At 35.6% G+C, this 15730-nt stretch overlaps 1 protein-coding gene across 1 annotated transcript; it reads right to left on the bottom strand.

Annotated features, from left to right (window-relative positions):
* Positions 1-5689: 5689 nt before the first annotated feature.
* LOC145005472 (hyccin) lies at positions 5690-7390 on the bottom strand. The gene has a single exon (XM_078964557.1). It carries the CDS (start codon positions 7272-7274, stop codon positions 5916-5918), a length of 1359 nt encoding a protein of 452 aa, XP_078820683.1. The 5' UTR covers positions 7275-7390; the 3' UTR covers positions 5690-5915.
* Positions 7391-15730: the final 8340 nt, after the last annotated feature.

The following is a 15730-nucleotide window of genomic DNA, read 5'->3' as shown; positions in this document are numbered from 1 at the left end:
TGTGATATTTCCTGATGCATCCAATGTACGATTGCCAAGTTATAATACAAAGCACCACTCTTATTGGAAATTATATAACATAAACCCTAAATAAGGCTAGTATCGTAACAATTCGATAATTCAATTTAATATTATTTTAGTATAAATAATATTCATAACATGATGTAGTGGAATTCATAATCCTTACACTACATGAAAAATTCATAACAAAGGCTACAAATATAAATTTTTGGTGAATTCGTCACCAAATACAACAAATTCTATACCCGGCCTAAAACGCCTAACTTTTAATGAAAAGAATTTAGGGATCAACCTAACTTTCGTGGAACATATTATTATTTTTTATAATAATGAATTTATTAACAATTTGAATTTTATAATTCAAATTAAATATTTATACATCATTTATACCATATTTTCTTTATAAAAATACCACACTTTTTATAAAGAATATCATCTTCTTATAAAAATAACCCCATTTTTATAAATTACCTAGATTTTTATAAAAGTAAGAAACGTTGACTTAGTGACATGAGTGTTACATCTTTTCCCAACATAAAACATTAACCAACATGTATCAAGACCATTACCCAACATATAACAATGCAAGCATCACCTAACCCCACCCCTTACCCCACTACCCACCCTACCACCCTACCTCCCCCATAAATTTCTACTAGGGATGAGCAGTTTGTCCTAAGTCCTGATCCCGTATCGGTACCGTAGAAAATCTAAAAATACAGGATGGTACTTGGTACTCCAAATACATGAAATTCGAGAATTAGTACCACGGTACCGGTACCATTCCCGGTACCGGTATCGGTGATGTTAATTTGGTTCGGTACTCGGGATTAACTTTCGACAAAATTCGGTTTTCGGAAAATTGGGAACGGTACTAGTTTCGTCCCACGCTCATCCCTATTTCGTTCACCTCCCCCCCCCCCCCTCTCTTCATCTTCATCTCTCACTTCATCTTCTTTGTTCATCCATAATCCTCTCAAATCAAAGTTAATAGGAAGACAATGTGGAATCTCAAATCATAAATCTTTTGATGTATGTGTGCAGTCTCCCCTTCACAATCTGATAAGTACATGCAAAATATTTAATCCACAACTTCAAGCATAAATATTAGTGACTTACTCAAAATATATCATACACCACATCATAATAATCAATTATGGGTTAACAACAACCTTAGGGACTATCTCCAGTCCCAGTGGGCTAACAGTACGTCCTGTAGATTAACAACACACCTCATGGGTTATCAACAACCCGGGGGACTATAAGCACTCTTATCGATATCAGCAAATCAGTTCACATATAGCAATAATCAACAAGTAAGACCCAGTTGCTCAACATATACTACCACACAGGCAAGTATAGTGAGAAGACTTACCTTACAGGTAGTAGCAAAAACACAACAACTCTCATACGGTGAAGAATGGTACTACAAGACACCTAAATAGCAATAAAGAAGTATCCACTCAGTTTACACCCTAAAACCTCTAAGTTGACCAAAAGTCAACCTTGGTCAAAAGTCAACATCCAAAGTCAACCATTAGCTCTCCCGTTGACTAACCCTCACTTCGTGACCAATCCTTAGTCATGTCGTGAGAAAGTGAGTCCAGACCGATCACTAACTCAGTCCTGGTTCAACTCGATCATCCTCAAATCAACATTCACGTCGTGACAGAGATTCTGTCTGTCACGTCGTGAGAATCCTCAAAAAAAAAAAAAAGTCGGGACACCCAGGCTACGCTCATGTCGTGAGAACATATATGACTTCCTAATTGTATTAAGTCCTTAATCGCTCCATCCATTCATTCATACTTTCCAAGTGGCTTTCCTACTCTAATTACAACATAAAAATCGGTGCTTTATGGACATGTATGTCCAATGCATGCCCCTTTCACTCTAGGCAATAATCATGGAAGAAATATACCCAAATTTGCACTAGAGATCCAAAATCATCAAAATTACATAAATCTGGAACATACAACCTAAAAGCAACCCCAAGGATCCATAAAGTTGCCAACTTTATGGAACCTTGTCACTCAAAACGTCATAAACAAGGAGAAAATGGCAAAGGAGCCTAGATCTAATAACTTATAAGAATAAAGGTGGAAACTTGAATCATACCCAAGGTCCAAAAGATACTTGGAAGCTGAGATCTTCTTATGCAAGGCTCCAAGACTCCATCTTGAAAGAGCTTCATTCCAAAATCCACCATGGACTCCAAAAATGGATGAAAGAGGAGATGGGAGGGATGGGAGGCTCAAAGTGGTGAAAGGGAGGTTAGGGTTTCTCTCAAAATGGCTTTGGTGTGAAGAAGGGTGGAAAAATACCCCAAAAACACGGAACCACCTTTTAAATACAAAGAAAACCTTAAAATACGTGGGCTTGGGCTACCCAGTTCTCACCTAGTGACAGCCTGCTTGTCACGTCATGAGATATGCTCATCACGTCGTGAGAATATGCTTCTCACCTTGTGATAATGGATTCCCACCCAATTCCATTCCAACATCAAAAATCATAACTTCTTTGTTTCAACTCTGTTCTCGGCGATCTTTATATGCACAGAAAGGTATAGACGATCCCCACAACATTCTCTAGTTGGTTTTGACTTAATACATGTCGAACTGAATCCATAATCCATGTAAGAAGCCTAGAATATTACTTTCCCATTTTACCCTTTTTCTTTAAAGCACAAATCGAAGGCTTGAATCACTTAACCAACAATTTCAACGTCTGATAGGTTCTAAACTCTATTCCCTTAAAGCCCAAAACCTTTTCTTTATCCATTTATGGCTTGCTATTCCGAAATTAGAAACATTTCGAAACCATGTGTTACAATTCTCCTCCACTTAAACTGGATTTCGTCCTCAAAATTCGACTCGGTTAAAATTTTCTGGAAGCTATACTAACACCGTCTAGAACCCAACTAATGCTAACACTTAACTCGGTCACTTATAACACTCGACTGCAACAACTCCCTCTATCTCCAAACGCGAAGTCCAAACTCCTACCGAGAACCACTTAGAACAGAAACTCCTAAAAGTAGAACTACTAACCACCTCCATCCATGTACTTCACAAAATGGAAACCTAACAGTCTAAACTTCTAGAGACATACCTAATGACTGGAGATCATCCACTTGTCACACTTAACCCAAGTCCCAGACCAGGAACACCACTAAACTAAGCATAAAAGTACTCAAAACATTTTGATCAACGATTCCAACCCATCCTAAAATCACCTAAAAGTTCTCAAATACACACTTGACTTCCTGACAAGTCATAACTAACCAACTGTTACAACAAGCATAACCATTGTCAATACAAAATCTCGCGTGACACTAAAATTCTCAAAACAGATCAGGTGCATAACCGTCTGCCAAAAACATCCAAGAAAATTATAACTTCCCGTATCACTAATCTGCTAGTATTCCAACCAGCATACCTCTACCCCTATGTCTATCCAAACAACTATGGGCTATCGATGTCTGACAACCTCTGAGTAATCCCTCCGGTGTAGCGTATGGAGTATTTTGTGAAGATTCCTTGGAAATGCACATCGACTTGGATGAATACAAGATCCATGTTTCAGGTTTGAGGAGACGAAAGAAAGTAAGGGTTTATCGAAAGAGATGAAAGTGGTGAACAGTAGATGGGAAAAGATATCGTTTAAGTAAAGCTTTTATTAAATGACATGGCATACACAATCAGCAAGCCAAAGGGTTTAAGTAACACAGGTGACATAAATATGATTGGCTGACCCTTTCACAAACGCCATAATGACGTAATTGACCCGACAAAATAAAGTTTGTTCCCTTATAGAGCTACTAAAAAGTTAAGTGACTAAATGGGTAAACCCTAGAAAATTCATAGATCGTATGTGTTATTTTCCCGTTATTAAAATATTTAACGACTTAAATAACACATATTTATTGAAGAAAAATATGTATTAGCATTTAATTTGTTTATAGTTGTTCAATGTAGAAAATGACGTATTTATATCAATAATAAATTGCTATTGACTTGTTTTTTCTAAAGAAATCTGCTTGAATCAATTTGTTTTTCTTTTTATTGATAAAGTCTACTCGTTTATTTATTTATTTATTTTCTAAAAAATAGTGGGTTCCGGTATCAGAAAACATTACTTTTGATATTGAAATATTCAATATTGTGATACTGAAATAGTTCACCATCTTTTAGTACAAGTTTAAAAGTTCTCGTTGTTTAATCAACGAGAAGGCCATATATATTACCTTTCAATATTGTTGTGATAAAATTTTATCTAGATAAATGATCGTTTAAAAAGTAAAGCAAATGACAACTCACCATGAGGGTTTTTGAAAAAAAAAAAAATCTCATTAAGTCCGAGTAAAACGAATATTTTATCAAAATCTTCATCTTCTTTATTCATCTTTATCTTTGCTTCTTTATTTTTATTTTTATATAAATTGGAATTATGTTCCCTTTTAACTCACTTTTAACACCCACTGTTACGTTTGTTGGAGTATGACGATTTAACACCTCTTTTACTTAATGATAAAATTGAACCATCTAGTATATAATTATTCAAAAATCATGGTAGTTACAAGAATATAGAGTTCCTTAATTGTTAAAACTTTTGTTTTGTTTAGAGATTGTATCAAAACTATGAATGATTCAATTCACATGTTATAAAACAACCTCTTAGATTTTCCAAAACCTATTGTTTTTAATGTGGTTTAAGCATAATAGACCAAAGGAGCAACAAAACAATGTATAACTAAATCCAAAAGTTGTAATTTACTCTAATAACTAATTTAGGAAAAAAATTCCGTAAACTTTGGGAAATGAAATAATAAACTAGACAAAAATATAAAAACTTAGTTACTAAACATAAATACTTTATTTTCTTAATTTTGTTATTAAGTCGTTATTTCTGTATTAAACATAAATACTTTATTTTCTTAATTTTGTTATTAAGTCGTTATTTATGTATTAACTTAAAAAGAAAACTCTTATACAACAAAGTCATGTCCCATTAAGTAAAAATAACACCTAGTCTAAATCAACATGTTGAATCCACAATCACACAAACAAACCAAATAATCCGCAAACAAGATTGTAGTTGACATTAGAAGTTCTTTGAAGTGATTGCTTATGACTGAAAATATAATTTCGTTAGGTTAATAGAAGGTGCTAAAATAACCGATCAAAAGTTTAACCAACGAGAAGCCACCAATAACGGCTACCATCTTCTATAACGACGTCAACACAGTACAAGTTGGCAAAACTCTGTCTAACAATGTTAGACAGTGTCTAACATTGTTAGACAATGTTAGACATTGTGTCATTGACGGGACATAAATCTATAACTTTTATACATCATTATCAGTCTTCGTCCAATAAAAATGCGCATAGTCAGTCCAATACACGTCAAACACAGCACAAGTGTCATGTTATGTTCGGGATTTATTAAAAAGAATTCTACATTTTTTGGTTTCTTATTTTTGAACATGAAATATAAGTTGGATGCACTATTTAAATTAAAATTTTATTTTATGGGCATAAATTTACAAAAGTGGACCATGGATCTTTATCAACAAATATTGTGATCGCTAAGCAAAGCATTGTCATAAGTCTATACTAAACTTAAACAAATACATTAATAAGAGCAAACACCTTCCAACTTCAAAAAATTAAATAAAACTGAATGCAATCTCATAACAAACAAAAAATTAAATTACACAATTGAGTTCTTGCATCTACAAGTTTAAGTTGACAGATTATAGATATAGTAATTACCAATTACACATTGTAGAGCTCTACCCCTACAGCAAGATCAAACACTATATTATCAAGATAACAAAATGGAATTTTTATTTTTTTTCCCGATATTGAGATAGAAAAAAACATACTCTGCTTTCATTTTGATACTAAGAGAATTTCGGGTTTCTTGGCTTTACTGGGTGTATTAGCATTAGAACCTGGTGTATTAGCAGTTGATGCGGCAGCCATGGCAGCAGCTTCACGAGCTCTCTTATCCAGTTGGATTAAGCTTCGAGTAGCTAAAATCGCTTGAGGAACTAAATCATGTGAAGCTCTAGCATACAAACATCGAACTGCTGTAGATGCTGTATCTTTCACATCGTTTGAATTCAATGGACCGAGTAAACAGTGGCCCAAGATCCTTAGAGTTGGTTGTAGAAGTTCCCATGGAAGAAGAATTCTTGTCCCTCTAGCAACGACTTTGTCTGAATCCCCATCCTGAATCTCCAAATTCCTCATTTCTTCAACGACATTCCCTTCAATGTCGATTCCATCTTCAACGATACCATCGGTAAAGTTTGTAACTTCAGAGGATTGGTCGAATTCGGACTTGCAAGCGCAATCCTGTCCAGCCCAATCAGCAGCGAACTTGCAGAAATCGAGCTTCGACCAGCTAGGCATTTGAGAGATCTGCTTGTAGTAACAATCGAGTGCAACTCCAACAATGGTAGCACGTTTCGTTGACTTTATAGCGGTTTGGGGCTCTAGAGGAGGAGATAGGATTCCGACTGTAGGCCGCGAAGGCTGCGATCCAGAATTAGGGTTCACTTTAGCCGAATTCGGTTTCTTTTTGCTGTTGCTAACCCTAGGAGAATGGTAAAGCGACGGCTGAGAGAGATCGGGGATTGAAATCATTATAGGTTTCCCGGCGCGAGATTTGGTCTCCGATGAGTATAAAGCGAGAAGTACGGCTTCAAATCCGGCAAGCGACGGAGTTAAGGAGGAGAGAGAATGAATGCGAGAAAGGTAAAGACCGGCGATGAGAGGGATGAAGGCGAGGACGACAAGGCGGAGGTCTGGATCGGAAGAGAGGAAGGTATCGTACAGCCAATTACAAAGGGAATCCTCACCGGAGCCGGAGTCAGGAGAGGATGTGAGCGAAGAAGATACGGCGGTGTATGCAGTGAGAGAAGAGAGGAGAGAGCGTGCGGGGGCATCGGAATCGGCGAGAGATGAGATCGGGTTTGGATCTTCAGAGTCAGGCTCGGGTACGGGTAAAAGTGTGGATAAGAGATGGATGCGAGATCGGGCTTTGGAGATGGATTCCCACCATGAGTGCATTGGATCGTTGTTGTTGTTGGTGGTGCTGTCGTCGTTGGTGGTGGTTATGGCGGTGCTGCCGTTGTGGTTCTGGTTATGCTGGTTACCGTTCCGGTGGCTGGGGTTTTGGGAGGAGGAAGAAGTGGTGGAAGAGGAGGAAGGAGATCCGCCGGGGATGTGGTGGCGGAAATCCATCTTTGAAAGTAGCTGTGATAGTTCCCCGGTGGCCGGCGAGGGCGAAGATGGGGGTCACGAACAAATGGTTTCGTGTCCCCTAGGAAGCGATCTTTCTTATGTTGCATAGTAGTTTACTAGTTTATCTGAAAAGTTTAATATTATCTTTATCTTAAAACAGAATATTTATTTAAAGGGTTAATTTATGTAACAAATTTATATGTATATTCTTAACAAGTTTATTTATTTGCCAAAATGATATTTTTATTGTTATCTTTATATTAAATATTAATTATTGAAGATCAAATTATACTAATGTACATCATGCCATTATCTAAACTTTATAAGTAATTAATATATAACTATAGGTAGGGATGAGAATTTAGTCCAGAAATCCAAACTGAACCGAAACCTGAACCGATCCGAAGAATTAGGCCCGAATAAGCAATTCGATTCCGGTTTCGAGTATCTATATTATGTTTATTCGGTTATCGGATTATTCGGTTCGGGTTACCCAAATAAAAATTTATTCGTTTCTAAATAACTAACCCAAATAAGCATTCTTCATCCCCATTCTTTTATCGACAGAAATCAAAATCACAATTCACACTTCTGTCCTCATCGTTCATAACAAAAAAAAAAAAAAAAAAAAAAAAAAAAAAACTACGCTCGTTCTCATCGTTCCGAAATAGACCAGTCTTCTAAACTATTTCCAAAGTCGAAATTACTTATGTCGATCATTCCTTTTTGTTTCAGACTTTCAAAAATCGACTATTCCTAGTGTGTCTCTAAGGATTCACAAATTCCTATTTTGTCTAGTCATGAAAAATTAGGCGTCAACTCAAAAAACTCAAATAAGAAATTAATTCTCATTATGTTAATCTACTATGTAAATGCTATTCTTTCAATGTGTTATTGTGTTATGTTAGTCTTTGAATATTTTACGTTGATGTATAAAAGTATATTGTTATTCTATTATTCGGGTTATAGAATCCTAATACGGTTTTTTCGGTTATATTAAGTCATTAATCATCTTATACATGTTATTCGGGTAATAACCAAACATAACCGATTAATACCTTAATCGAACCGAACCCATATCGGTTGATCTGTTTGGTTTTTGGTTCATGTAATTACCCTTATTCGGTTTTCGGGTTATTCAGGTTCAGTTCGGTTCCGACCCGAATAACATCCTTACTATAGGCATGATAAAAAAAAATTATTACATGAGTTAGAAAATTGTTGCAAGTTCGTTTTTTGACATTAATTTATAGGGAAAATGACATTTGTAGTCCTATAATATTTTGTATATTTGCTCATTAAGTCTCTCATGTTATTTCCGTACCTTTTAAGGAAACAAAGTTATTACTGACTTGTCTTTTTAGGCCTTCTACCTTTAGTAGCCGGCTTCAATCTGTAAGGGTCGAAGTTTTGATTGTAATATGTCGAAATCTGTAATGTTAATTACAGGGCACTTTATGTCGAAACTTAATGTTTAGTCATTGTAATTTTTTTGTATGCTATCACGTCTCCTATAAATAGGGACTTTACTTAGAGTTAGAGAAGCATCAATATTCGACTTGTCTATTTTCTCTTTGTAAACATTGAAAGCATAATATGAGCTGAAACCAAATTCTATTTACTTTCTGTGTTCATTTACTCGATTACTCTAATATATTCTCGATTCAATACTTCATCAATTGGTATCAGAGCGGGAATCATAATCTGTGATCTGATTTTCACTCTGATTCAAAAGATTTTTGGATCAAATTCAGGTTCAAAAAGTTTCCGCACCTTTTGAAGTGAAAAAGTATTATTGATGTTCAGTTGTGATTCGATTCTGTAACTGATTTGTTGAATCAGCGGTCTACTTGATTTTTCTGTTCAGTTCAGCAATTTGCTTTCACATTCTTGTTGATTTCTCAGAAAATTTAATTCGTACATCAATGGCGAATTTCAACCTAAACTTAATGAATTCATATTCTCATCCGCTAGGATCTTCAACTAAGATTCCTATGCTCATACCAAAATACTATGATCAGTGGGCTGATCGTATGCAAGACTACTTAAATGGACTCGATGAGGAGTTATGGTCATGTATTTCTGGGAATGTTACTCCTTTGGCAAATGTTCAACCAATTGGATCTTCATCTGGAACTTCAAGTGTTGATGTTCAAATTGATCGATTGAAGAAACTTGAAAAACGATGTATGAGAGAGTTATGCGGTGCATTACCTCCTGTTGTGTATAACTATGTCAGAAGTTGTACAACTGCAAAAGAAATCTGGAATAATCTCAAAGAATGATTTCAAGGAAGTGAGAAGACGAAAATCAATTCAGTTAAGCACTGTTTGATTGAATTGAAAGATTTTAAGCAAAAGGATGGAGAGTCAATCAAATGTTACTGTGATAGAGTGAATGAGTTGATCTACAAGTGTAATCGTCATGGCATTACATGGACAACCATGGAATTCAATTTGACGTTCATCATGGGTCTGTGAAAGGAATGGAGGAATGTTACTCTGATGGTTAAAACTCAGCAAAGTTTCGACACATCAACACTGAATGATCTGTATAATCTGTTGAAGACTCACGAAGGTGAAGTGAATGAAATGGCTGAGGAATCGAAATTAAGCGTGGGTGGACCATTAGCCTTAGTTTCGAAAGTTTCAGAAAAGGAACAGGTTGAAGAAGAGGATTCTGATGAAGAAGGGTTCATTGTTAATTCAGATAATGGGGCTGTTGCATTTTATTCGAATAACAAAGTAAAGAAGTTTTTCAAGAAACCGTTCAATTCGAAGTTGAAAAATGTTGATGTGAAAGGAAGATTTATGTCGAAGGTTGGAGGAGAAGAGAAGAAGAAGAATGAGAAAAAGGAAGTAGAGAAAGAAGAGACAAAAGTTGAGAAGAAGATTAAAGGTGATTTAGGAATTGACTGTCATTATTGCCACGGAGCCAATCATGTGGCAAGTGATTGTCAGCTTCGTAAAAAGGATAAGAAGAAAAACAAGGTGAAGGACGAAGCGTAATACGTTGAGAGGTTGGAAGAAGTAAGGGAAAAGGTGAAAGGCATTTCACTGGTGGCAAAGGGGGAGGTCGATGATGAGAATGAAGTAACTTATTATATATGGTCTTCGGGATCGGATGATGAAGAAATGCGTAATCCGACGCATGGAGCCATGTTTGCGAAGTATGAAGATGACTCGGACGAAACTGTGAGAGGTAATTGTTTCATGACCAAAAGTGTTGATAAATCCCCAATGCCCACCAATGTACATTCTATTCTTCAATCTTTTAATATTCCTCTAAGTGCATATGATTCTGAATTAATTCTTTTGATGATTGTTGCTTATTTCGATACTTTGGTTATATCTGCTAGCAACGAAGATAAGAAATCAACTTCTCAATTGATAGAAGTACGGAAGCAATTAGATGCCAAGAAAATAAAAATTGAATGTTTAGAATTGCAGATTATAAACATTATGTGTGACAGAGACAATCTTAGTAGTTATGTAAAAATCTTATTATCCCAAAAGAACATATACTGTAATTCTGTTAAACGTCTGTATGCTAAACTTACTGCTTTACATCATTCGTCTGATATTAGTAAGGAACAACATAAGAAATTATTACCTTTTCTAGCATATGAAAGAGAAAAGGTTGATAATATTTCGTATGATTGTGAGAAAAATATAGCAGAGTTTGATATATTTCCAGATGATAGATATGCTTATGGAGTAGTTAAAATTGATGAATATCTGGATTCAAATGAATTAGTTGATATTGTTAATGATACTTTAACCAAGAATGAACAAATCAAAATCTTGAAAAATACTGAGAATTCGACATCTGATTCACGATCTAATTTTGCTGATACCAAAGATAATTCTAATAATATTAGCGAAATTAGTGATCTTGAGGATGTTGATTGTTCTCAATTGTCTGTTGTTAATGTTGCATCAAAATCTAAAGGAATAGAAAATTGTGAGGATTCTTTGGTTAAGATTGACACTAACAAACCTTCAACTTTGAAAGTTTGTGATTTTGATCATGTGGATGTCAGAGACGGTCAGACTGATAGTAATGATGATGAAGTTTTATAGAAGCCCATTTGATCCAACAACGGTTCGAAAGAAACAAAAATTCCACGAATTGTTGCCAATCAAGTGTATTTCATTTGCTTTCTAAAGTCACTTGAAATATATATATATATATATATATATATATATATATATATATATATATATATATATAATGATTTCCATGTGTGTTTCATTTGCTTTCTAAAGTCACTTGAAATATTTTTTTCAAAGCACACTTGTCGCTAACTACGCTGGTCAAACAGGTAATTTCGATTACAATTACTCACCTTATGTTAAGTTGATATGTATCGAAATTTTAAGCCACCCACGAAACCTTGAAAAGAAGCACTTCGATACTTCTTTATAAGTATTCAATTGTATTTCACGGGAAACCGAACAAGCAGTTGATCATCTCTCTTGAAGATTACTGAAGAAATCTTTACCCGAGGTTTAACTGGATTTGTGTTGAAATTTTAATTGTCGACATCACAGATTCTAAATTTTCATTAAGTTTGATTCTCATCTTATTTCTTTGGCACACTACACTCACAAAATCCGTGAGGTTCTGAGTATTACCAACTTAGGCTGATGATTTCGAAACTCTGGCAAATGACTTCGCTTTTCATCCTAAAAGCGAAAGAGCCTTACTTCCTAATGAAGGATAGTGATGGTTAAAATTCTCTTGAATAGTACAAACAGGCTGTTTGACAAGACTCTTTGTATTCCTTCTGGCTTTCAAGGTGATGTGATGGATGCTTTTTCACGCGTGGCTAGTTTATCGGTTATAGGGTGTGAGTTTCAAGGTGCCACGTCGGATTTCATTTAATGCTCAAACCGTTTCAATTTCAAATTTACAAGAAACATATAAAAGGTGGTTCTTTTATCCTTTTATACTTACGCATTTAAACTCTTGGACGATCAAAAATCCCTAATTCTTAGATCTTCAAAATTTATGTTCAAATTTTCCAACGATGGCTAATACTCAGAATACTACTACTAAAGAAGTTGGTTCTCAACCAATCATGAAGCTCCAAAGCACTAATTATCAGGTTGAAGGCGATGTTTCATTATATCCGGAAGAACTACAGATACTGATTGTGGCTCTTCAACACTCTGGTCTTGCCACAACAATGTTTAATGCCTTTGAAGGTCCGCTATCCAGGTTTTCAATGGCGGGTTCTATTGCATCGTACAACAAAGCAATTGATGTAATCACATTCAATCTGGTGAATGAAAAACGAGTAAGGATTATAAAGAAAAAATTTACTAAAATCTTGGCAATTCCAAATTCTTCTCCATTCGTTCAATTCATAAGTGCTCAGATCATGCATATATTTAATGAGATGGGACATCAGCTACCTCTTCTCAAAATCAGCAATTTCAAGAAGTATGGTCTACCCTGTATTTGGGATTTCTTGTTTGGAATTTATCTACGTTGCTTAACTGGGCGCAGTGTGGAACTAGACAAGGGGAGGATGGAAGTATATGCAATGGTAGCAGGTCTTTATTATGATCTAAATGTTGATTATGCTTCTTAACTATGGAAAGAGTTTATCAAAAGTCTCGAAAATACGAATGGGGTGAAGGGTATTTCGTGTGCAAGGTATTGGAGTCTGATTCTTCAATCAGTTTATCAAAAGGAGGGTATTTCAGTCCCAGAAGATGAAGCCAAGGCAGAGTTTGTCAAATATCATTTTCCAAAAACTGTTGAAGATGATGCATATATTTTTCCAAGTGTTGCTCAAATTCCTGATGGAATGCTAAAGAAAGTTGATCCTACGGATCTTATACTAGCTGAATATTTGAAGCATATTAATCCTTCAATAGAAACTGGGGTCTTGTTGAAGACAAGCGAAGGGGGTTCTTTTAAGAAAACGAAGAAGGTAACAAAAGAGGCTGAATTTGTTGTCATTGAAACTCCAAAGAAACCAGTTAAGTCTCCCAAGAAGGTTGTTTCTGAAGTTGCGAAGCCTGAGAAGAAACACGTTGCTGAATCCTCAAAGGAAGCCATTTCTTCGAAATCTGGGTTATTAAAACGATTGAGGAATTTGTCTCATAAGCATCGATCTTCATCTAACGATAATTCTCCAATTGTTCGTAAAGCTCAACTAAATCGCAAAGGAGTGTTTGTTCAAGAAATTCCGGCTCCAATTTCACCTTCCTCCAAGAAGCGAAGGGCAGAAGATTTGGCGAAGAAGATAAGCAAGAAGACCAAGAAAAGAAAGTTAGTGATTCGTGACTTTTCTTCTGAAAGTGAGATAATACCAGAGACACCATTGGGTTCGACTTTTCTAACTCTTTCATCTCCACTTATCACTTCATCTGTTACCTTGCCTATTTCTACACCTCCACTCGAAGTTGTGATAACCAAATCAGTTACTAAGGAGGTTCCAACTTCAAACATTGTTGCAAATGTATCTGATACGGGTGCACATGTTTCAATGAGTGAGGTTTCGTTATCCCAAGCTCTTCCAGTTATAGTTTCTTCTGAACCCATTTCCACTACTTTTGTTTCGTTACGACCAATTATCATTTCTACAGTTCCAATTTCATCTTCACCAACATTCACTCAGATACTTAACCAACCATTCACAACTTTGTTTTCTTCACAATCCACCGATCCACCAAAATCTACTGAGCCACCCAAACCTCTTGATCATTCTGAGAATGAAGATGCAGGATTTAGAGGAACTTTCGAAGAGCTTGAATTTAAAGATGAGGAAGAAAAATTTTCAGATCATATGTTAATGTCTATAAAGCAATTCAAGATTCTCAACAAGAAGTTAAATTCGATCATTCAATCTCAAGCAGATATGGGGGTAGCAATTATGTGTCGAGTATGGAGATTGATGGTATGCTTAAAGCAGTTGAAGCCAAGATGGTTAGAAAATGTTCAGGATTAATTCAAGCATCAGAATCACGAATTATGGAGAAAGTTGATCAAAATAATGAACTTTAAATCAAATCTCAATCTTCAATGTTTAATGACGAAGTGAAAGATCTTCAAAGGATTGCCAAAGAAAGACATGTGATGTTTGTTCAAGATGTCAAAAAGGCACGAGAAGATGTCAATTTCAAACTTCAAGAGCTTCAAGAAGATATGGCAAAAGAAATTGAAGTGGTGCAACATGACTATGCTTCTTTAAATCAGCAAGTTAACATTATTGCTGAGGTTGCTGCCAAGTTTGTAAAGCTATATGAAGCCTTGAGTCCACAGCTTAGTCAATTGTCTACTACAGAATCTTCTAGTTTTTTTAGATCAATAATCACTTCAAAGATTTGAAAGCTTTAATATCGAAGTCTAGTTTGTCTCCACTGATAACTCCTGAGTTTTTATCTCAGAAGTTTACTCAATTTGAAGCCATTCTTCACAAACAATTGGCTCATTTGTCAAAAATCTCAAATCTTTTACCAACAGATGCCCCATCTATTGTCACAGGGTTGCAAAGGGGAGAAATGAAGGTTGGTGGAAGTATGAATGAAGAGGCAAAGGTTGTTGGAAAAGTGTTCTCCATGAAATTACCAACAACAAATCCAACTATTTCGATAGTTGGTCCAGTGAGTTCGACAGTTGTGACTACAAAGCCAATCACCAAAGGTATAGTGATTCGATCATCTGGTGAAGGGGGAGTAGTTCAAAACCAAAGGATGTTGTTGAAAATCCTGAAAATAAAGACAGAGGAAAAACAGTTGTTGTCGTGAAAACTAAAGAAGAAAGAAAAGCTGAAGTTGAAGCAGAGATGGAGAAACAAAGAGTAATTCACAGTATTCTTCGAGTTCGTGCAAATGATCCTCCTGGAATGAATAAGGGAGATCCAAGAAAGCATTACAACTATGAAACTATCGAAGAAAAAGTGGCTTATAATTACATGTATGCTTTTGAGAAAAGCCAAAACAAAGCTATGTGGTTACAAACACAGATATGAGCCAACTTGATTTTCCTGTGAACGAGATGATGTTCATAATGGCTCAGTTCAAGATTACTGAAAAGTTTAAAAATGAAGATCACTACACCTACATGAAACTTAGGTTTCATGTTGTTCTTGGAAAAGTACCAGAGGAGATATGGTCTCTGGTAAAGATCAAAAAGGTGCACAACATAACAAAGGATGTTTTGTTTGAAGATATGATGCAGAATATTCGATACCAGGTGACAAGAGCAAACAATAAAATTTGTGATTTCTCAGTAGCTGATTTTCCATTAATGAACTTGTATGATCTCATACAAGTTGCATTACTTTTGAAAGAAAAGAATGTTTCGCATCTACAAGGAACAAACCCAGAAGTATTTCAACTAGGTCTTGTACACATCAAAATATTCATAGATAATTACTATGAGTGTTTGGCTCTGACTGATGTGGAGTTGGCTACAGAAAAAGGGGTAGAAGTGAAAGT

The sequence above is a fragment of the Lactuca saligna genome, chromosome 7 (assembly GCF_052625555.1).
Source record: "Lactuca saligna cultivar CGN05327 chromosome 7, ASM5262555v1, whole genome shotgun sequence".
Classification (NCBI taxonomy): domain Eukaryota; kingdom Viridiplantae; phylum Streptophyta; class Magnoliopsida; order Asterales; family Asteraceae; genus Lactuca; species Lactuca saligna.
This window is presented reverse-complemented; position numbering and strand designations above follow the sequence as displayed.